The sequence below is a fragment of the Ahaetulla prasina genome, chromosome 7 (assembly GCF_028640845.1).
Source record: "Ahaetulla prasina isolate Xishuangbanna chromosome 7, ASM2864084v1, whole genome shotgun sequence".
NCBI lineage: Eukaryota > Metazoa > Chordata > Lepidosauria > Squamata > Colubridae > Ahaetulla > Ahaetulla prasina.
In genome coordinates, this window is record NC_080545.1 from 96,903,128 (window position 1) to 96,926,731 (window position 23,604).

The 23,604-nt window shown below is 41.0% G+C and overlaps 1 protein-coding gene across 10 annotated transcripts in view; it reads right to left on the reverse strand.

The window, feature by feature from the left end:
- LOC131201789 (uncharacterized) overlaps positions 1–23,604 on the reverse strand; it is a 169,899-nt gene that overhangs the window by 144,036 nt on the left and 2,259 nt on the right. For all 10 annotated transcript variants that reach the window (XR_009156010.1, XR_009156005.1, XR_009156007.1 and 7 more), the window contains exon 2: positions 9,707–9,800. Coding sequence is in view for 1 of the 10 variants with exons in the window: in XM_058190001.1 (XP_058045984.1) it covers positions 9,707–9,800 (94 nt within the window). In the remaining 9 variants the exon portion in view is untranslated. The remainder of the gene's footprint in view (positions 1–9,706; positions 9,801–23,604) is intronic.

Below are 23,604 nucleotides of genomic sequence, written 5' to 3' on the forward strand. Positions count from 1 at the left end.
ATAAACTGCACCATAATCAGATCGACTGTATCCTATACAGCCATTGATGGTCCAGTTCTGTCCTAGCTGTCAAAACTTATCCAGGCGCTGCCTGCAGTTCAGACTATGAATTGTTGGCAAGATCAGATCAGAGTCAAACTATGCAGCATCAAAAAAGGCAACACTCCCAAAGAAATTTGACATCACCAAAATCAGTTCCACATTTGCAATTGAGATGAAAAATGGGTTTGAACTGCTGGACACTGCTGGGAAGATGACCAGCGTAATGTGGCGACAAGTTCAATCAAGTATGGTTATAAAACAGCAGTTGAACACATACAAAAAGCCCGAGGAAAAAAAAATGTTAAGTGGCTCCCAGATGAAACTAACCAGAATAATTGAACAAAGAAAAACAGCAGGCAAATGGGAGGAAGAAAGGAGATTGAATGCAGATTCCAATGGAACAGTAAGGAAAAACAAATGAAGTTTAGTAGGATTAGCAAGCAGCTAGAAGAAGACAGCATGAAGGGCCACATCAGGAATCCATTTGTACAAGTCAAAAGGATCCAAACACCATTTACTGCTCATAAAAGCATCATCACAAACAAGCAAGGAAAAGAACTGCCTGACCAACAAGGTGTCAAGGACAGATGGCGAGAATATAGGGAAGAGCTGTATGCCAGCAATAAAGAGGCCCAGCCTCCTCAGGATGACGAGGAAAGGGACGCAGAAAAAGAAGCAGGAAGTTGTGTAGACAATGAGGCAATTGATGACAAACAGTAAGGGCCAAAATGTTGATACCATCCTCACAAAATTGTCGAGGCCAGCACCACCACAACCATCACAGCCCTGTGCTAGATAATCTGGGAAATTAACATACGGTTGCAGGATTGGAAATGAACAGTGTTCATTCTCTTGCTAAAAAGAGCAACTCCGAAGGATTGTTCCAATTACCACAAAACTGCCCTTATTTCTCATCCTAGGCAAGATTCTCCTTAAGATCATCTGGCACCAGCCATCAAAAGGTAAGTAGCAGATGATCAAGCTGGCTTCAGAAGGAGTCATGGCCCTCGTGACCATATTGCAAATCTAGGCTGGATCATGGAAAAATCTCAAGAATATTAAAAAAAAAATCTACATCCACTTTATTGACTACAAGAAAGCCTTCCATTGTGTCGATAATGACAAGTTGTGGAAAGCTCTAGAAGCCTGAGGTGCCAACACATCAACGTGATGCAGTTGATCGGTCACAAACCAGGAAGCCACTGTGCAAACACCATATGGAGACACTGATTGGTTCATGCTAGAGCAGTGGTTCTCAACCTTTATAGTGCTGCGACCCCTTTAATACAATTCCCCACGATGTGGCGACCCCTTTAATACAATTCTCCACAATGTGGCGACCCCAGCCGTAAAATTATTTTCGTTTTGAATTTATCGCGCCTGAAGCCATATTGGCTAGTGATCTGAACTGCTTGCGATTGCCTTGAGGACGGAGGCATTAAAGCGGAGACTCCTCCCCTATTAAGTTTATCGCGCCTGAAGCCAGATTAGGCTAGCGATTGGGAGTGATTGCAGCTGGCTTGAGAGGGAGACATCAGAGCAAAGATTTCTCTCTTTTTTAATTCATTGCGCCTGAAGCCGAATTCGGCTAGCGATTTGAAGAGCCTGCAGCTGGCTTGTGGAGCGCGATTCTTCGACTCACAAGTATACTTCCCATATTTCCGATGGTCTTAGGCGACCCCTGGCAAATAGTCATTCGACCCCCAATGGGGTCGTGACCCACAGGTTGAGAACCGCTGTGCTAGAGAAATGAGTCTGGCAAGGTTGCACTCTCTCTCACTTTTCTGATACCAAAGTGATTGTGAAGAAGCTGGAACTTGAAGAATTAAAAATTGAAGTAAAGATTGGAGGAAGAACATCAACAATCCTTATTTTGTTGATAGCACAACTCTTCTCTCAGAAACCTCTGATCAAAAGGATGAAAGAAGAAAGTAAAAAAAATTGGTCTGTTCCTGAACAGTCAACAGAGACCAAGCTCATGACCACTGCAAGGACTAGAAATATTTGAAATAATAATTGACAGTGAAGACATCAAAATGCGTGCAAGAATTTCTTAGGATTGCAGATTGATTGAAGCAGCAAATGCAGTCTAGAAATAAAGTGTTGAATCCAACTGGGTCCACAGAGCAATGATGAATAGAGTATGGAAAACCAAGGACATCAGCTTGGTAACTAAATGTAGGTTAGTCCACTTTATCATGTTTCCCATAGTTACCTACAGTTGTGAAAATTGGACCATGAAAAAAACTAGACAGGAGGAAAAGCGACTCACTTAAGCTATGGTATTGAAGGCTCCTGCACATTCCCTGGGTAGTAAAGGTGATAAACCAGTGGTGAAATCCATTTTTTTTTACTACCGGTTCTGTGGATGTGGCTTGGTGGGCGTGATGTGGCAGGATGCTGCAAAATCTCCATTTCCACCCCACTCCAGGAGAATACTACTACAAAATCCCCATTCCCTCCCCACTCCTGGGGAAAGGATATTGCAAAATCTCCATTCCTACCCCACTCTAGGGCCAGCCAGAGGTGGTATTTGCCAGTTCTTTGAACTACTCAAAATTTCCATTACCGTTTCTCCAGAACCTGTCAGAACCTGGTGGATTTCACCGCTGTGATAAACTGGAGCATATAAAACTACACATATTGCTGAAAGGCAAAAATCACAGAATTCCATCTTACTTATGTTAGCCATTCATTAGAACAAACTCATTGGAAAAGGCAGTTATGCTTGGTTATGGTCAGTAACCAAGCAGTAAAAGGAAACATGGTCACCAAAAAACACGGTGCCTAGACACCATCAAAACCAACACCAGCCACAGCATAAAACAGCTGAAAGAAGCAGGATAAAATCAGAAAATGTGGAGTTGGTCCACAGAATTGCTAAGGCACAACTGTATGGATAGCATCATTATTAATAACTGAAGGAAAGAAGATCATTTCTGGGGATTTAAAAAATAGATGATGGACAGTTCCTTTAAGGATAGTCTTGTATAAACCTGCCATAAAAAGGCAACCTCAACCTCTGAAAATGGCAAATCATGGGCTGTTAGATCTGAGTTGCAAATATCTAAATAATCACTAGGTGGCAACAGTGATACGGAAAAATATAATTGTCATGCTAGGTCAGGAGTTCTTAACCTACTTATGCTATGGACCCCTTAAGAGAATTGTGAAATCTAAGGAACCCCTGTTTAATAAGCAATATACCATTATTTAAACGCATAAATAAAATGCATGTGGACTGTATTTTTTTTTTTTGCATTTATATCCCGCCCTTCTCCGAAGACTCAGGGCGGCTTACACTATGTATTACAAAGTATATCAGTTATCCTCAAATACAGTTATCAAAATACTAAATAAAAAACATATAACAGTAAAAATATATCTATTATCCCATTAAATTAATAGCAACACCTTATTTTAGGGTATAATCATTTTAGACTTCAGAGATTTATTGAAAGGCATAAGTAACTGTGGTGCCTATATACATTATTGAATGAAACGCTAAATTTCCATCTAAGGTTAGTGAGAACGAAGTTGTCATTTTTTTCCTACTCAACCTCACAGATATATAGGTTAAGAACCCATGATCCAGGTGATTATCTGGATTAATGAAGCCCAGGTATAATACTGTAGCCCTAATGTATCAGAACATCACTTCTAAAGATGGATTGAACCAGTTCACACAGAAGCAGGCTGTCATTTTAAGTAGGTATATTATTAACATTTACTAGACCGTATTTCCTATAATATCATCACAACAAAGTTTATGCTGCCTTCACAAGCGCAGCAAACTGTACCCTTCTTCAGGTGTCTATGAAGTAGGCTTAAAAATGGAGAGCGGATGGAAGAAGGCAGAAGGCACAATACAACTAAACTACACTGTGGTCTCTGCATCCATCTAGCGACAGGTACTTAACACTGCAGCCCTGTTGTAGTTAATGGTATTTACCTTCTAAACAAGCCTTTTCAATCTTTTTACCCCAGATGACCTCTTGAAATAATTTTCTGCTCTCAAGAAGCCTGTATCTATAGCTTACAGCACATTGCTATGATCAGTAAAATGTACATACCCAATTATCGTCAATGCTCTTGGGAAAAGAGTATTTTTTCTGTGGATCTGTTTATTTTGGTCATCTTAGCCAATCCTCTTTGTTTGGTTCTCAGTCACCCAGACAGAATATTAATGATCTCAGTTCAAAAATAATGTTTATTTTTCTTCCAGTTATAACCCTAGAGTCCAGCAAAAATCCAGTTGAGAAAGGCTGCTCTGATCTAACAACCCATCATTCTTCAAGTGTACTTTATTTTATTTACAACTGTTTAGTTCTATGTGATCCTTACACTTACAATCTTGATGTGCTCAAGATCACTTTAATCTAGGAGCTGCTTCCTAATTTACTCAAGGATTCTTCTTGCATTCCACTTGTGTGCAAAAGCATGAAAAGAAGCTCAGAAAATCTCACCCATCAGATCGCCTAAAAAACTCGGGTCTCAAATATAATAAGTTCCCCCCCCCCGTATGTTCGCTAATGGTGCTTTCATGTCCTTTCTGGGTGGAAGCTGACATTTCGGCAGCTGGTAACACGTTTGACATTTTCTTTGCTTGCAGGCTAAATAGAATCATACTGCCCAGCCTCCATGCATCAACACTATTGTGAACAAGTAGAAGTCAAAAAGCATACCGAAAGTAGATAAGTGGCAAACCGATTTTGAACTGCTGCCAGAAGCTGACACAAATTTACGTGGAACTGAGCTGGAAAAGGGACTTTCTGTTATCAACCAAGTCTTGGTATCAGTCTTTATGTCAATGTACAGTAAAGCTCAACGCAAAAGTGAACTTACATTACAACCACGTAGCAGGATCTAGAAGACTTAGCCAACAGCAAAAAACAAAAAAAAACAAAAAAAACTAAGCAGCACTGCACTTGGGGTTAGTACCTGTCAGCTTTTCAAGTTACGCCTGAGAGGAAACTAAAACCATAAATACCAACGCTGGTTTGATAGTAACAAAATTTTGCAAGTCTGAAAGTTCTTCCCCTCCCTCCCTTGCCTTTACTTTCTAGAAAATTGGTATGAATCTTTCTGAGGCAATTTGTCCATTCTCATCCCTCCTTTGGACTCTTTATCAGGCCATTCTCTAGGCTGCGGATCTTCCTCCCGTCTCGCAAGCCAATTGCAGTATAGTGCATGAATGGAAGATCGTAAGGAAAATCCAGAGCTGCAGGCTAGACAAGAAACATGGACAAACATCCCAGAAGAGAGCAACGGCAAGTCACTGCCATCACCAAGGTAACCTACTGTATTAAAAAAAAAAACACCTCCCACCCTGTAGTCTCTATTTGGAGTAGAGTGGGGGGAGGGAACTGGATGGAGTGGACAAACTGACTTCTTTGATTAGAGAAAGGACAATACCCAATTATTTATTGATGGATGCAAACCTCTGATGGACTTTTTGTGTAAAACTGAAAAAAATGAGCTAGTGATTTATGGTTTTGGCAATTAGAAAGGATAGATTATTAAAAAAAAATTAGAGAGAAAGGATAAAATATACTTATAACTACTATAACTTAGTACTTATAACTACTGTAAAGAACATCGGAAGCTATTTCTTTATATCCTTATATCTTTCTTTGTATCTTTCACTTTTTAATTTTCTTATTGCACTTTTAACTTTTTCAGTTATTTCTTTCTTTCTGTTTTTATTTAGCCCACATTAATTCTTACTATTGCTTTTAAAACGTTCAATTAAAAATTATATTTAAAAAGTCAAATAACAACTGCAACAAGGTATTCATTAATGGATTACTTAAAAGACAAACTTGTCATACCTTCTAAAAATTAAGGAAAGCTGAGGAAGTAAGAATGAGCTTCCTACACAAAGAAATTCTAGAGCTTAGAAATACCTAAGAATCAAGCTATTTAATGACCTCAATGAGAGGGATCTTAGAAGTTCTTGGACTGTAAAACATGGGGGGGAAAAACAGGAGTGGATTCAAGTTACAGTAATAGATTGTCACAGAAATACTAAGGGAAATAGGCAGAACAGTGCTGTTAGTACATGTCCTTCTTCATTACCCTCTTTTCAATAATATACATAACTTCAGGCAACTCACTAGTTGCAAAGTCTGGATTTGCACAATGCACCAGTTCCAGACCTGATTTAACCGTGGTTCATTGAATAAAGTACACTTGGTCACTTCTGTGTGACACACTGAAGTATAAACCTGGCTGGATCATAGTTCAATATCTAGCTCTACGTAGCACACGTAGACAAAACACATAGCAAAATTCATATTGGCTCACAAGGAACAATCTTAACATCACTGTTGATCCTAGCGTTGTTTATCAGATCTCTTTTAGGTCAAGAGAGAAAAGGATGATTGATCCTTCAATACAGCTCATTTGTCTGGAACCCGCACTGCATATCAGACATAAATACAATTGAGAGAGTCCAGAGATATTTCACAAGAAGAGTCCTCCACTCCTCTGCTCGCAATAAAATACCTTATTCCACCAGACTCCACATTTTGAACTACGCAGATTTCAATCTGACCTAAGCATAGTACGTAAAATTATCTACCACAATGTCCTACCTGTCAATGACTACTTCAGCTTCAACAACAACAATACATGAGCAAATAATTGATACAATCTCAAGGTAAACCGCTCCAAACTCGATTGCAGAAAATATGACTTCAGTAACAGAATGGTCGATGCCTGGAATGCACTACCTGACTCTGTGGTTTCTTCCCCAAACCCCCAAAACTTTAACCTTAGACTGTCTACTGTTGACTTCACCCCATTCCTAAGAGGTCTGTAAGGGGCATGCATAAGTGCCCCTGCGTGCCTACCGTCTCTGTCCTAATATTCCTTTTTTTTTTTACTTACTCTTTTCATGTATCCAAATTATGTTTATACTTGTACCTGTTATCTTATATGTGATTAATAAATAAATAAAATAAATGCTCACAACAGAACTTTAGACCTTCAACCAAACCTAGTGTGCTACAGCCTTCATTTGTTTTAACATTGTTGTAATATTTAATGCGCTGACTCAGAGTTGACTCAACATTCCAAAGCAATCACATGAATCTGAGTATTCCACTTATAAATCCAAGATTTATGGAGTGTGGCAACCATAAATGGGGAAGAATGAATGTTGGAAAGACAGGGGAGGGCACAGTAGCCATCATTCGAATGTAGAACTTTTTAACAGCGGTTTCCAGATAGAAAATCAGCAGTGACTCCTATCACAGAAAGGCCCTCACAGGAAATGCTTCTGTCTGCCCAAGCGGAGGAATCTTAACCAAAGCAAACAAAGAGAGAATAGAATCTATTATATGGTAAAGAATGAACTTTCCCCTGAAAGCTTTGCAGATCTTCGTTCATCTGCTCTTCGCATATAAAGATGCAAGGGGCATAACCAGAACTGCTTCACAACCCCTTATCTGGATGCCCTTTACTGCCAGAAGTGCCTGTTAGGTTTTTTACTTAGAGTAGAGTAGAGTAGAGAGGAGTAGAGCAGAGAGGAGTAGAGCAGAGCAGAATCAAATACTTTATTTGGCCAAGTGTGTTTAGACACACAAGCAATTTTCTCCGGGGCAGAAGCTCACCATGTACATGCAAAGCCACAGAATAATGATGATGATCATCATAATCATCATACCAACAAGAGGGAGTAGTAAAGAAGATAATAAGGATAATGATAATACTACAGACCTACTACATGGGTAAATATGCATAGACATTAGACAGCACTGTGAAAATTAGGTGCTCAGTAGAGTGATGGCCGGGGGGGGCGGGGGGCGGGGGGAACTGTCCATGTGTCTAATTCTTTTGGCCTTCAATGCCCTACAGCCCCATCCCGAAGGGAAGGCGTTGAAAACAGTTTCTATCCAGCATGTGAGGGGTCTGCAGATGTCAGCCCTCCTTCTGACCCGCGGTCTTCTATGGAAGGCAGGCTGGTTGCAGTTATTCTTTCTGCAGTCTTAACTATCCATTTAGTTATTCATTGAGTCTTTTTGTAAAAAACAAACATATGCTACATTTTTCTTCTATGTACAGCACATTTTCAGAAGAATCATGACAGATTAGAATAGGTTCACATAAAGGGACTTGAGGGCAGGCTGAAGGACTTGGTATATAGTCAGTCTGGAGTTTCAAAAAAAAAAAAGTTTGAGGGGAGACATAATATCAATCTTCAAGAATATAAAAAAGTACCACATGGAAGGCAGCCAGGAATTACTTTCTTAACATTTAATTTTTATTAAGTAAGTTTTTCCATAAAAGAAAAAGAAATTATAAAAAATATCTGTCCCATGCTAACTATGGTTGCTATAAATCAAAGGATTGCGTTTGTCTTTTTGCCATCAGGTTTTTGGAAAATGGCCCACTGAATTTAAGACACATTTTGGAACACATAAATGCAATGCTTGAAAATGTTTCCAAATGTAGGCAATTAAGCTATTATCTTTTTTAGTGGTATGAATCTATAAAGCAAAAAAATAAATAAATGAAAACTTCTTGGAAGTGTGAAGTCAGCGCACAACATCATCAAGATACAGAAATTTATTCCAATAGTAAATATTTTATATTTGTTATCTGCTAGTCAGCAGCATAACAGTGACAATGTCAAAAATTATACATATGATATTATCAGGGAGGGAAAGCTATTAAGTACTGTAGTTAGTTGTCCAGCTATTACTGTAGATAATTAGATAAATATTACAATGTATAACAAAATAAAATTTCATGAATGCCTAATACTCAAGGTTAACGGACTGTGGAGTCCATTGTCCACTCCAATATAAATATTAGGGAAAAGCTTTGGATCTGTGGTGCAATGCAATATAAAGTCACTTCCTATGTTCCTGTTCAGGGTGCATCCTAAAATGAATACTAATGAGTGTTATAAAATAAGGGCATATGTCACACTCAGCTTCTGACCACTTCATTGGTCCATTCTTTTAACTTTCTTGGCAACAATACTGAATAATTTACCATTGACTTGAAATATCTTCTTCTGATTAAGCAATAGAAGTATCTCCTAGTGGTCTTCCTTCCAAATACAAACCAGATCCAGGCCTGCATATTTCTTAACCCCAGAGAACAAGGTGCTACAGGAATCCTCGACTTACAACCACAACAAAGCCCTGTATTTCTGTTGCTAAGCAAGGCAGTTATTGTGCATTTTGACTCCTTTCTTGCTACATCACTGCAGTTAAGTTAGCGACACATTTGTAAAATGAATCTGGCTTCCCCATTGATTTTGCTTGTCAGGTCACAAAAGGTGATTACATGACCCCAGGGCATTGCAAATGTCATATGAACCAATTGCCAGGCATCCAAATTTTGATCATGTGACCAAGGGGGATGCTGCAATGGTCGTAAGTGTGAGAAATGGTCAGAAGTCACTTTTTTCAGTGCCCTTGTAACTTCGAATGGTCACTAAATAAACTGTTGTAAGTTGAGGACTACCGGTACTGCCACTTGCTCCCAAGTATTTATGTACTCACTAAATCTGTATTCATGTGCTAAAATCCCAAGTTTATCTACACATTCGTAAACCATATATATTCTCCTTTGGATCAACTCCTATTAACCACGTGGTTTTCAATTGCATTTTTTATGGATGGTTTTTCAATTTCTCAGTCTAGCTTACAGTTTGGGATTTCCAGTGATCTCCCATCCAAGTCCTATCCAGATCTGATTCTGCTGCGCTGTGGAGTCCAGACACAGCCTGCCAAGTGCACCATCTGCTGAGACCAAATGACCAGGCATATTTTTAAAAAACAAAATATACAGTACTTACACCTGCTTTTATAATTTTCAAATCGGCTTACATGAGAAACTATTTTTAAAACACTAATACACAAACTGAGAAGCAAAATATGTTATCTTTTCCGCTTATGACACAGCCTTATTAAAACCATAGCAGTGAGTAAGATTTTTTTTAAAAAAGATACCATCGGTTTAGAGCAATCATTAAAATAGCTCTGCTCCAAACTGTTATTATGTGAACCTGCCACAAATTCAACACAAAAAAAGCACCTTGAAGAAATCTCAACTGGCCAACTGATGCTCCTTAAGGGATTGGACATTAAGGGTACCAAATAACCTAATCAATGAATAAAGGTAAAGCCATTCTAGAAATACAAAAAGTTAATATAGAAATATAAAAGACACTCAGTCTTCACAACATTAATTAGAAAGCTTCATTCAGCACCATTATATACTTTGGACTTTTCAGCAAAGGCTGAATGCGGTACAATGCAATAAATAGCAACTGTTTAGAGAAACATTTCTTTGCATAGCATTGTCTGCCTCTGTGGTCAAAAGAGCAGGGATGGAAGGATGAAAAAGGAGCATCTTTATTAATTTAAGGGAAAAACAATATTCCTAGCAATACATTTGCTTCTCGGGAAGCCAAGAGGCATCTTTTTACCTGTTACAAACTGCAAAAAGACAAAAAAAAGAGTATCAGCAAAGTCTCCCTTCCTAAACAAATACACACATAGCACATGGCAAATTAAACATGCAAAATGACTGCCTCCTAACGGAACAAGTCTAAAAGAACAAGAGCTCTGTTCATCTTTGCATCTGGTCTCCCAAGTTGATTTTGGCACCAAAGTTGTTATTTGACAATCAAAAGGATGCTCACTGGATTGTTGGCTGGTTGGCTCTTTCCTGCCCTCTGAATTTCAATCAAGTTTCACACTTCCTCTTCTACACAGAGCCAAGGTTTGTTTGAGGAGATTGTGGCTTTGATGTAAGCATGGCGAAGCCCATATAAAATTGATCTGATATACGGAACTGGTTTGGTTATTTATTTTCAAAACACTCGTACAAAATTTATTTGAGTGAATTGTGCCTCACCTTGTATATAATATACAAATGGATGAAGACTATTGCTTAACACATTGTAAGCCGCCCTGAGTCTTCGGAGAAGGGCGGGATATAAATGCAAATTTAAAAAAAAATAACAGATACTAAGCTATCGTTGATCACTAAGCAATGTACCAGTCCATTTTGGACCTCTTGGCTTTTCTGCCCTTTTAGGATTTTTTAAATTAACGGTTTATTGTTTTGGTACCATTAGACCTGTACCATTAGAGCTGTGATAGTCTATAGGAGAAAGAAAAAATCAGGAGTCTGGCAGCAGCTTTTCCAACTAGCACCATTCATTAAAGTATGTAAGCTTTTTATTAAAATATACAAACTTTTCTGATTAACAAATTTTTACCACAAAAGGCCTAAGTTTCAAGTTGAATTTCAGGCAAAAGCTTATGCCTTTTAATCAAATGCGCTAATCAGAAATGGTGTTACCAGACTCTTCCTAATTCTAAACCTTAAACTTCCCTCTTGAAAAAGGATGGCATAATCTCCCAAAAGGTCATTCAATGCATGAGGAAACAGAGAAAGCTCTAAAGAGAAACAATCAGAATCAGTAAGATTAGGTTCATATAAACATGCTAATCCAAGTTAAGAAAACACAATTGCTGAGTTCACAAAACATGTCTTGCCCAAACAATTATAATGGCTAAATAGGAAGAGCTGGCTCACACAATATGCTGTTGACATTTTCCACCACACAATCGCAAACAAGCGTTCCAATCCATTTTCCCTTACCAATAGCACGTTGTGCAAACCCAAAGAGTACCAAGGAGGACTCTTGCCCAAGTCCAGTGAGGCTTCCAAAATGATTCAGCGGAACATAGCTGGAAACAAGCTGCAGGGTTCTATGGTTCTTGGTGGGATCCACAGATCTTTTTAATCCAACTTGGTTGCAGTCCACAAATCTCTTTAATAGTTCTGCTTGTGCAGTCTGATGATTCCGATTTTAGAACTGGGCTTTTATTCTTATATAATTCAGCCCAATGGATTAAGATGTCGGTTTCTAAGCAATTTGACACATTAAAGATTGTGGTTTCCTCTGCTGTGGGAGTGCTCACAGCATCTGCGTAAACATCAGAAAAGATGTACAGAACATTCTATTCCTAATAGGTAAATTCCCCTTCTACTTACATGACTAAGTTCTCAGTTATCCCATACCGGGCCTCTGTGCTTTGCCCTACTTCCTTAAAGAACAAGTCAGTAACTTCAGCTGTTTGTTTTTTTTTAAGGCAGAACAAGACTCTTATCACCAACAGCTACGTAACAGGGTGAAATCTACTGAAGACTTTTACCCCTGTGGATGAAAAAGAAAAGAAAATACTTTGCAGCCTCTCTCCACAGGATCGATGGTAAACTCTTTATCTAATACTGTATATCCAGAACAGAACCCACTGGATTTCTAAGGCTATGTTATTTATTTACATTTATAAACACAGGCACATTAAAAGTAAGAATGCCATAAAACGTCCTGTTGAAAACCAGGCACAAACAAACAACAAATGAAAACAGAGTAAAAAGTATAAAATTGGCACACGGCGTAAATTATGAGGATTCCCCTCATTTCCTTGGAAGTAACCGTTTTGGGCATTTTCCTGAAAACCAGCAGAGAGCCTAGCCTGATCTCCCTTGCAGGTTCAGTTAATTGCTACTATGCTTAAAAGGAAGGAAGGCTCCCAGGAACCCAATGGCTACTGGGGTAAAAGAGGAGATAATTTTTACTTTTCAGTAAGCATTAGTTTCTTGTCTCTCATCCCCCCCCTCCACCTTCTTCCCTCTCCCCCCCACCCAAGCTAACTCATTAATGAATATTTTTGGCATGTAGGGAACAAGGCAGTAGATCAATGCTATTCTAAGATTACCATCACAATGACACTGAAAAGACTCAATTGATGCCTGCAGGTTGAGTATCTGCTTCAGCAGAAAGATTGAGGCATTTCTGAATCCTCCTGACATTAGCTTAAGACAGTAGTTTTCAATCTATGTTTCAATCCAATTTCTGTGGCCTGGTTCATTCATTCGTCCCCAATCTCTGTAGCCTCCAGATATATGGACCTAGAACCAGTAGTCTGCATTGTTTTAGTGCAATGTGTGAATCCAACGAATAAATCAGTTACTAATCTTACAGAACTTTTCAGATGTGACACTTAACAAATGTCTTATTTGCTGTACAAATGATAGTTGGAATTATCTATGCTGTTGTAAGGATCTGATCAACATGGCTGGTTTTCTCAGATTTACACTGCTGTGGGATCAAGTGTTTTACTTTTGTGTATATATAAGAAATTATTTGGATATTAAACCAAACTTTAAAAGAGAAAATTGCTTCGTGTCAGCTTTTAGATGCTGTGATTTAGAAGGCACAGAGTTGCATTGACAGCTTTCTAAACAACCACAGCTGGAGCCTTCATCTTCAGTGTAATTTGCAAATCTTAAACTTTTAACTCTGATGAACTATATTGTGGCAGACATTTGTTAAATAAATACTTTTTGGTGAAGGCTTTCTCAGTATAAATGAACTATTCTGTAGTTCTCAAACTGTTGCAAATTCTGATTACAACATAAAATTACTGGGTCATTGCCTTCAAGATGCATTTTAAATATAGTTATCAAAACCATATTTGATAAATATGGGCTGCAAAAGCATGGATAATCATAGGGAAAACTTAACTTTCTAAACTCAGTGCTCACCTGGATTTTGTAACTGAACTTGAAATTCTTCATTTAAAATGAAGCAAAACAAAACAATTTTGGTTAACTTTTTTTAACATTCTTAAAACTTGGCAAGCCCTTAGTTCCTCAAAATGAAACCACAGGCATTTGTTATGTAAGCAGATTAATAACTATTTCCATAATTTCACAAACAGCACAATAGCTATTATGGCCCCTTAATATCCAAACATTAATAATCATAAAGGTGCCATAAACCAATACATTACATACTGTGATACAGATTATAGCAGAAAACCCTAGCTACTTCAAAAGCTGGCAAGTTGTTGTTTTTTAATGGTAATGAATAAAAATATTAACAGCAATAATTGGGCAGGACAATACTTTACAAAAAATGTCTTGATGGACTTGTCATTACCGTACTTAGTCAAAAAGGCCACAAACAATTGCAAATATTAGCTTTTAAGTGCCTTTAGAACAGAAAGGAAAAACATAGCATCATTTTGCCAAGAATTTATCCACAATAAATTGCTTCCTAAAACTAACTTTCTATATCACCTTAAAGCTAACAGACTGGATATACCAAGAAAAAAATTCTAAAACAACATCAACATTGAAGCATTCTTCTTCCATGGAAAATCGGAAAAGCCTACTACCTAAATTATTTTTAGGAAAAGTTCTTATGACATTCTATTTGCATATATTGATAAGTATTGCAATCCTGGAGAATAGCCTAATGCTAGGAAAGATTGAGGGCAAAAGAATGGGACGACAGAGAATGAGGTGGCTGGATGGAGTCACTGAAGCAGCAGGCACGAGCTTAAATGGACTCCAGAGGATGTTAGAGGATAGGAAGGCCTGGAGGAATGTTGTTCATGGGGTCGCGATGGGTCGGACATGACTTCACAACTAACAACAACTGCAATCCTATATATTGAGTCTCTGGTGGCTCAGCAGACTAAGTCTCTGTTATTAACACAGCTGCTTGCAATTACTGCAAGTTCAAGTCCCACCAGGCCCAAGGTTGACTCAGCCTTCCATCCTTTATAAGGTAGGTAAAATGAGGACCCAGATTGTTGGGGGCAATAAAGTTGACTTTGTATATAATATACAAATGGATGAAGACTATTGCTTAACACAGTGTAAGCCGCCCTGAGTCTTCGGAGAAGGGCGGGATATAAATTCAAATTATATATATATATTCCTATCATGGACTTCTGCAAATTTACAAAACCTACAGTACTGATCCAACTTCTGAACAGATGTCTCAATGTCATCTGCCAAACTGCCCTCTTCCAAACTGTTAGTAAAAGTTCAAAAAGTGCATGTGTTCAAAATCATTAGAACTCCCCTAGTAGCAAAAGTAATATGCTTTTATATTTTCTGCAATAAGGAAGCTGCTGTAGTTGTGGTGAAGGACATCTGAAAACGAAGGGTTAATTTAAAGAGCTTGGACAGCAAAAGTCCAAACACCACAAGATGGCAGCAGAAGGATCTCCTTAAAGGCATCTTATCATTGCATTTTCCGCAACAGGTCACCCTACAAGGGATAACCTGCCCGTTAACTCCCACTGTTGTCAGTGAGGCACACTAATTGCACAAGCAAAAGTTGTTTCCTCCAGGTAAACCAAGGTATTGTAACACCTCTCCTGAATTGAGAGCAACTCCCGCTGACTTCCTACTCACACCCACGATTATTTTCTTTGAAAAACAACGGAAATTATTTGTCACTGTCTTCTTCCAGGACATGTTCTGACTTCACATACAGCCCAAGGGTTTCTGAGAGCCTATTCTCCCAATAGTTAATACTCTCCTAACCTACTTAAGAGTTAAACAAAGTTGGAAAGCCCTGCCACCTGGCTGGGCGGCAAATTCTCTCTCCTGATGACCTTCTGGACACATCCATGGTGCTTTCTTACAAACAACACAAACTGCTTTGCTGTCCTGATCCAGGAGAGACTTCCCCCCCCAACCGTGATCTCCAAGTGGTCTTCCTTCCCAATTCAACACAAGCCCAACTCTTGCTGAACTTTTTCAAGATCTGCCAAAGTTACCTGGCTGTGGTTCCCCCGCCACCCATTGTTCCCAACCCATATTATTTTTATTTTTATTATATTTACTTTATTAAACATGAAACTCGTCAACCGTACATTCAAAAATACATCACAAATATCATTGACTGGTGCTGATGGTTGATGCGGGTTGCTGCCAGCGTCCTAGGTATCAACCAAGTACCTTCTTAAAATGTACGCTGTTCCAAGTAGCGCAGTTTTTTGCAGTTCCGCTGGTGTTACTGCAGGAAGCTGCAATTTGTTGATGTAATTTATAAAACTCTTGGACATGGTATTATTATTATTTACTTTATTGATTAAATATGAAACTCAGTCAACTGAACCTTCAAAAACGCATCACAAATACCATTGGCTAATGGTTGATACGGGTTGCTGCTTGCATTATTATTATTATTATTATTATTATTATTATTATTATTATTATTATTATTATTATTATTATATTATTATTATTAACTTTATTCATTAAATATGAAACTCAGTCAACTGAACATTCAAAAATGCATCACAAATACCATTGACTGGTGCTGATGGTTGATACAGGTTGCTGCCCTTATTATTAACTTTATTCATTAAATATGAAACTCAGTCAACTGAACATTCAAAAATACATCATAAATAGCATTGACTGATGCTAATGGTTGATACGGGTTTGGTGCCAGCGTATTATTATTATTATTATTATTATTATTATTATTATTATTATTATTATTATTATTATTATTATTATTATTATTATTTACTTTATTCATTAAAAATAAAACTCAGTCAACCGAATATTCAAAAATATATCACAAATACCATTGACTGGTGCTAATGGTTGATACAGGTTGCTGCCCTTATTATTATTAACTTTATTCATTAAATATGAAACTCAGTCAACTGAACATTCAAAAATACATCACAAATAGCATTGACTGGTGCCAATGGTTGATATGGGTTGCTGCCAGCATCCTAGGTATCAACCAAACACCTTCTTAAGATGATATTATTATTATTATTATTATTATTATTATTATTATTATTATTATTATTATTATATTATCTTTATTCACTAAATATGAAAGTCAACTGAACCTTCAAAAATGCATCACAAATACCATTGAGTGGTGCTAATGGTTGATACGGGTTGCCGCCCATATTATTATTAGTATTATTATTGGTATTATTAGTATTATTATTGCCACCCATCTTCTCCCCTACAAGATGTTTCTGGGCCGCTTATAAAACAAATTAAATAATAATAAAAACGTTACAGCGACCCAGATTAAAACATGATCACTAAAAATCAGTACTAAAGCTCTACTATTAGCTGCCTCTCCTTGACAGGCAGAAGTCTGGCCGGTGCAGCTGTCCTAACCCCACCAGCCAGACCCCTTTTCCCTGTGGAACTGCAGCCTGTCCTAAAACAAGAGTTTAAACCGCCAACTGTTCTGACAGGAAACAGGAGGAGGGGGAGCTGAGGGAAACATTCTCTCCCTTCCCCATCCCCCCCCCCGGAGCCCTTGAACGGCTGCGGCTTATGGGTCCGCGAGTCCAGCCTTTCAAGAGGCCGGCCGGCCGGCCTGCCTGCCAGGGGTTGAGGAAGGGCAGGTTCTCAGCGGCCTACAGCCAGGTTGACCTCGGCAACCCGCGGCGGGCCGGTTTTATCCCTTCGAAAAGGTGTTTCGGTTGTTGTTGTTGTTGTTGTTGTTTCGCCTCAGCCGCGGATCAAAAGGCCTGAAGGGAAAGTAATGAGGGGAAAGGGGGGGAGGGGGGAGAGCGAGAGCAAGGCGCCTTCCCGCCAGCCAATCAGAAGCCTGCCTACAAGGGCGCGCGCGGACGAGTGGGCGGGGGAGGAGGAAGCACGAGGCCGAGGTGGGTGGGAGGGGAGGAGGAGACGAGCGGGAAGGGGCGCGGAGAGGGCGGCGCGAGGCCCAGCCGCGTGACGAGGGCAGCCGGCGGCACGAGGCCGGACCATAACAAACCCTGGGAAGGGAGGGTGGGAGGAGGAGGAGGAGGAAGGAAGGGAGGGCGTGGCGAGGCCTCCGGGAGAGAAGCCGCGCCGGAGGGGCCTAAATCGAGAGAAGGCGATTGGCTCCGACCGCGGAGGGAGGGGCGGGGCCGGCAAAGCCGCTGTTTGGCTCGAGCCGCGTTTCTATTGGCGGGGAGGGGAGGGGCGGGGCCTGGGAGTCAGGATCCGGAGCGGTAGGGGAGGGGGGGAGGAGGAGGAACCCGGCTGTCAAAACAAACCTCGCGCGGCTCTTCCCGGACCGGCACGCGCGCCCTCCTCGGTCTCCCCGCAGAGTTTCCAGTCACCGGTGCGAATCCTGCGCGGGGCTTGGCTTCGCCAGGCTTGGAGGAACGGAGCCTCCGCTGCCCGGAAAACAATCTGCCTGCATCTCCCCCCACCCCGCACACAAGGACTTGGCTGGTCCAAGCTTAAACCACAAATCCTGGTTTACCAGCACACACCCCCAAGCAAGAACTTGGCTTGCCCAAGCTTAAACCACAAATCCTGGTTTACCAGCGCACCCACCCCAAGCAAGAACTTGGCTTGCCCAAGCTTAAACCACAAATCCTGGTTTACCAGCCCCAACTCAGGGTGGGCTCAACAGACTGAGCTGCCAACTACCAAACCTCCTCCTTCCCTTCCTCCTGGAAAGCAAAATTCCGGCTTGCCACAAAAATATTACCAGCCGAAAACATGGTTTCTCGGCCAAGGCACACAAGCCCTTGAGCCAAGCGTCCCACATCATAGGGATGAGTCAGAGGGACTAGCCCCTTCCAGCCAAACAACTTCAGGAACAGGACTGCCCGCCTCTCTGCAAAATAAATAAATCCCTAAATAAAATGGGATCCTCCAAGAAATATGAAAACACTGAGTTAAAAGTAGGTTTTTGGTATAGAAGTGGAACAAGCATGTGAATCCCCATAAAGGAGGATATTTGTAGCTCAGAGTTGAACTGTGGGGTCCTTGGTGCTCTCTGAGCTTGGTGGTTGTCTTGCAGACCTTTCATGACCCAACTAGGTAACGTCATCAATGCTAGAAGGGAATGGCATTTACTCCCAATTTATATTCTAGTGGCTTGCCCTTGTCCGTCTTGGAGGTTGCTTGGTTCGGCTGTTTACTGCTAGCTTTTTTTGGCAGTTTTCCTTGAAGAATCTCCAAGATGACTCCCAGGACAAGTCACTAGAATATAAATTGAGAGCCCTCCTTATTAGCACTGATGATGTTATCTACTTGGGTCATGAAACGTCTGCAAGAAAACAACCAAGCTCAGAGAGCACCAAGGACCCCTGATGTATGTGTGTATATAGCCTAGAAAAACCAGACTGGGGACAGATTACCCTGGAGAAAATATATATATACTGTATATATAGAGATATATAAACACTTTCTCATCTAGCTAAAAAGAAAGGGCCATATTATGAGTTCTAGGCTCCAAAGCTTGCTTGCTCAGGAAATCAGTATCTTCTGTGCCAACAGAATAAGGAAACACCAAATCCAAGGCCCATGGTCTGAGAAATTTACTATGCCTTCTTATGAGTCTTGAGATTCATGTATGTTCAGAATGGTGTCAGTTCCCTTAATACACCGCTTTGCAACAATCTCTCTATACAACCTGCTTAATACGGAGGCATAACCTATGTGTTTTGGAGAAGTCACACATGCACCCAAAAACAACATAATTCTTAGTCGCGTTATCGTGGTCAGATGCTCCGTACATCCCTCCGTACATCGTCGCTGCTTGTGATCAACCTGAGTAGTAAAATCTTCAACCGTGTGCACACCCCCATCATTTCATCCCCAAATGAATTGGAATGGATCAGATCAGATCCTGCGATCGATTCGACACCCCTCCGCCCGCTAAAAACCAGCCTCTTGCCATCAAAACCCAGCATTCCGAAATAAAATCCCTCATGCAAATGCCATGACATATACGCACTGTAAATTCGGCTCTTTTTAATCCAGCCTAGCTACAGACGGCTTCTTTTTTTTTTTTTTGTAAATGTAGAATGCAATTACCATTCCTCATTTCTTACATAAGCTTTCACCACGCTGACTTGCCGCTACTGGAACACGCTAGAAAGCAACGTGGCTATATGTGATCTTGCATCTTGTCATCTCAATTTAAGACATGTCCCTCTAGGCTAGGGTCCACATCCATGAGGCTAAATGGGATTCTGCGTGCTTTGATTTGGCTTTAAACTTTTATCAAGCCACGTTTCACACAACCGCAGGACCTTTACAGCTGCTGGGTATCCCTTTTATTTTTGTTTTAAGAGTCACTGTGAGGTCATTATTTCCATTCATCCCCAGAACTGGATTTACAAGACTGGCCCACCGTTAACTCTCTTTAGTGAGTCAGCAGTTGTGTTACAAAACTAATCCTAACAAATCAAGATGCCTTGGAGGTTCGAATGCAATCCTGAATTCCATTCACATTTGGCTCCCTGTCTTCTCGGTTCAAGCTAATCCCTTCATCCGAAAACAAATACCTCTACTCTCAAGATTATTCTGGACCCAAACACCGCCGAGCCTCAAAACCGCCCAGCCCTAACGAAGCGCCTTCCAAATTTCCTGAGAATTATGAGAGTCGGTTTACATCAGCAAAACACCCAAGCAGAGAAGAATGTTCTAGAAACACGGTTTCTGCAGCACGTTCTTGGCTACCCAAGAGTACTGGCACCTTCTATTTTTTCACTGTTACGCTAGACGCAAATAAAATAACTTGTCCTTGCTAGCTGGTTTGTTATGCTCGATAACATTGCTCTTAGGGGAAGAGAATTATCTGACATAGATGAAAACTTAAAAGTTGAATCTGGTGGTTTTTCAAGGCTGTTTTTCAAAGCTATCAACGGCCGGAATATCTAGTACTTGCTTTTTAATCTTGAAGGAGTTCCATGATTATATGAATACAGCCACCTGCAATTCCTCTCTTCATTCTAAATACGTTCACCGGCTTTTATGACTACATGTTTTCTTATCTCCGGTTGGATACGCGGAAACCTAAAATTAATTCCAATTCCTTTTAAGGAGAATGAGGACGGCAAAACCCAGTGCTAATATTTTAGAGATAGGTTTAATACATGATTTCTCCGCTTTGGAAAAAAAATAACAAATCAAAGTATCGTCTCTATTGAAAAAAAAAAAATACTGGAAAAGCATCTTTCTGACCTTTTTTTATAAAAAAATCAATCAGCTGCTTCTCCAATTTTTTCACTGTTTCTTTTTTAATGATACGCAATTACCTGCTATCACTTTTACGGAGCCAAATATGTAAGGATACTTATAAGTAACTATTTATCGAAGGTGAATGATGTAGTATAAGCATAGTGCACGTGTATAAATATAGAAAGTCTGTGTCATAATTATAGGCAAAGAGGGAGTCAAACATTTAATAACCTATTTTACTTTCTGCGTTCCCTCAACCCTTCTCTTTCTGTTTATATATAAACCCGGAAGACATATTCTGTCTAGCTTCCCAGTAACAGACCAAGTCTTCAGGCTATCACAGCCATGGACTCTCACAAAGAAAAGCTCAACCTATTAATTTCGGAAAACGGTCAAATGTTTCAGGAGCTGTAAAACTGCACAGGAAACCCAAGTCGACACGAGAAACCAGTTTAAGCATACGCAAACTGTGAAAAAGAACCAAAGAACATATTAGTTTACGCTGGCCCTTTAAGTCAGTCACTCTGTCCCTTTAATCAGTTCCCCTGATCTTGATGTTCCCCTGATATTGATGTTCCTATACAGATAGTCCTCGACTTACAACCGGTCGCTTACGACTGCCCGAAGTTGCAACAGCAGTGAAAAAATGTGATTTGTGACTTTGGCCCTAACCATAACCATAACCCTGACCCTGAACCATTGAAACATCCCCTTGGTAACACGGTTAAAATTCAAACGCTTGGCAACTCAGCATCTATTTATGACGGTCGCAGTGTCCCGGGGTGTGTGTGTGTGTGTGTGTGTTTGTGTCACATGATCTCCTTTTGCAACTCTTCGGACAAGTCAAGTCAACGAGGAAGCCAGAAACCGGCTCCACAAACCCTGTTACTCACTTAACAATCGCGGTGACTCACTTAACAACGGGTGGCAAGAAATATTGCAAAAAGGAGGCAACGGCCTTGTTTCAGCCATGGAAACTTTGGCCTCCATAGTCATCGTAAAGTTGAGTGAATAACTGTCTGTTTTTTCTCCATTATTACTTTGGAACTCCTTTGCCCTGTTATTAATTATTGCTTCGGTTAACCCCGGGAGGAGGAGCAGGTGGACTTCAAATCTGATAATAAATAAAAATAAACATCTCCAGTTCCGCTCCCCCATATCCTTCCTCCCTTCTCCATCTGCAGTTAACTAATTCCTTCCCTTTGCAGGCTGCGCAACTAGCATCCGTCTTCCTGAAACTCAAACTGGACCGGCAGAAATGCAAATATTTTCTTATGTCTAACGGGGGGGGGGGACACACCTCGATCGGCTCTGCCAAAGGGAGACACCCCAACTGCATCCTCATCCTCCTCCTCATCATCATCATCAAAGCTCCTAAACAGCTGGCCAGGGCAGCTATTGGAGGGGGGGGAGTCACTCACAACTGGCCCTCAACTTTTCCTTCTCTCCGTCCCCCCCCCAACTCCACAGCACCACTGCAGAGCCGCCTAAAACCAGCTGACAGCCCTGTCTCAACGCAGCAGCAGCAGCAGCAGCTGACCCGGCCACTTTTAACACTTCGCACATCCAGTGCCCACACGCACAAAAAAAAAAAAAAGGGAGGGGGGAGATTAAGACAGTTTTCTTTCGCATTTCAGAGCTGGGAAGGGGATTTTGCCAAGAGCCCCCCTCCATCCTCTCCCCACTGATGCCCTGCCAGAGCCGGAGGGAAGCTGCCGGTCCCTGCTGGGGCAAAAGGTATGAAAACTATACCTGCCGTTAAAGCTTTTTTCCTGGCTGGCAAGAAACCAAAAGGAATCGGCTTTCCTCCTGCCCTTTTCTTAAGCCGCCATCACCTCCAGCTGGATCTGCTCTTCACCTCTGCTGGAGGAGGAAGAGGAAGAGGTGGAGAGTCTTGGGGGGGGGTGCGGGGGGGGGGTGAAGATGGAGAAGAACATTCTGGCAACTTTCTTCTTTAATGGAAGACACTGTCTTCCCATTCTGTTACCTCCAAGAGTGCCTCCCGACTTTTTCCCTGTTTCCTAGCTTCACTTGGGACTTTCGGGGAGGGGGCGGGAGCCCCTATCCTTAAACGTTCCAGGTGCAACATTGGTCAGTCCTTAGGCCTACCTCGCAGGGTCGTCGTTGCAGCCAGCCAGCCAAAAGGTCATTCGCGGCAAAGCGACTTGCCCTCCCCCCCCACCAGGCTAAATCTCTTATGTAAAAAAAAAAAAAAACAGCGGCCGGAGATTATGAAAAGGACCGATTTTCCTCCCTAAAAGGGGAAGGAACCGGTCAGCCAAACGGGCTCCTTCACTTTCCCACCCCCCCTCCCCCTCGTTGCTCTGACCACTAGCCGCCACATCCCGAAACTTTGCTGTGACGGAGCGCCCACCCACCCACCCACCTACCTGCCAAACCACCGAAGACCAAGCGGCTTTCCTTCCTTCGGGCGCTCGGATCCGTTTTTGGTACCCAAAGCAAAACAGCAAACAAACAAACAAAAAAAAACCCCAACACCTCCATCCGCCGGGCTCAGCCGTGGGAAAAAAATTAAGAAAAGGGGAATATATATATTTACAGGCGTCATCGTGTCCTTGGAAAGCATCCAAACCGGAGGCCGGATCTCCCGAAGCTCACGGGGCAACTGAAGCGGCCCATTCCCGGACTCCGGAGTAGGAAGACGAAGAGGAGGAGGAAGAGGAGGAGGAAGAAGAGAAGGAAGAAGAATCGCAGCCTCGACCGGCTCCATCTCTCCGTCTGCCCCCTTCCCCCTATTCCGAGCCTGAG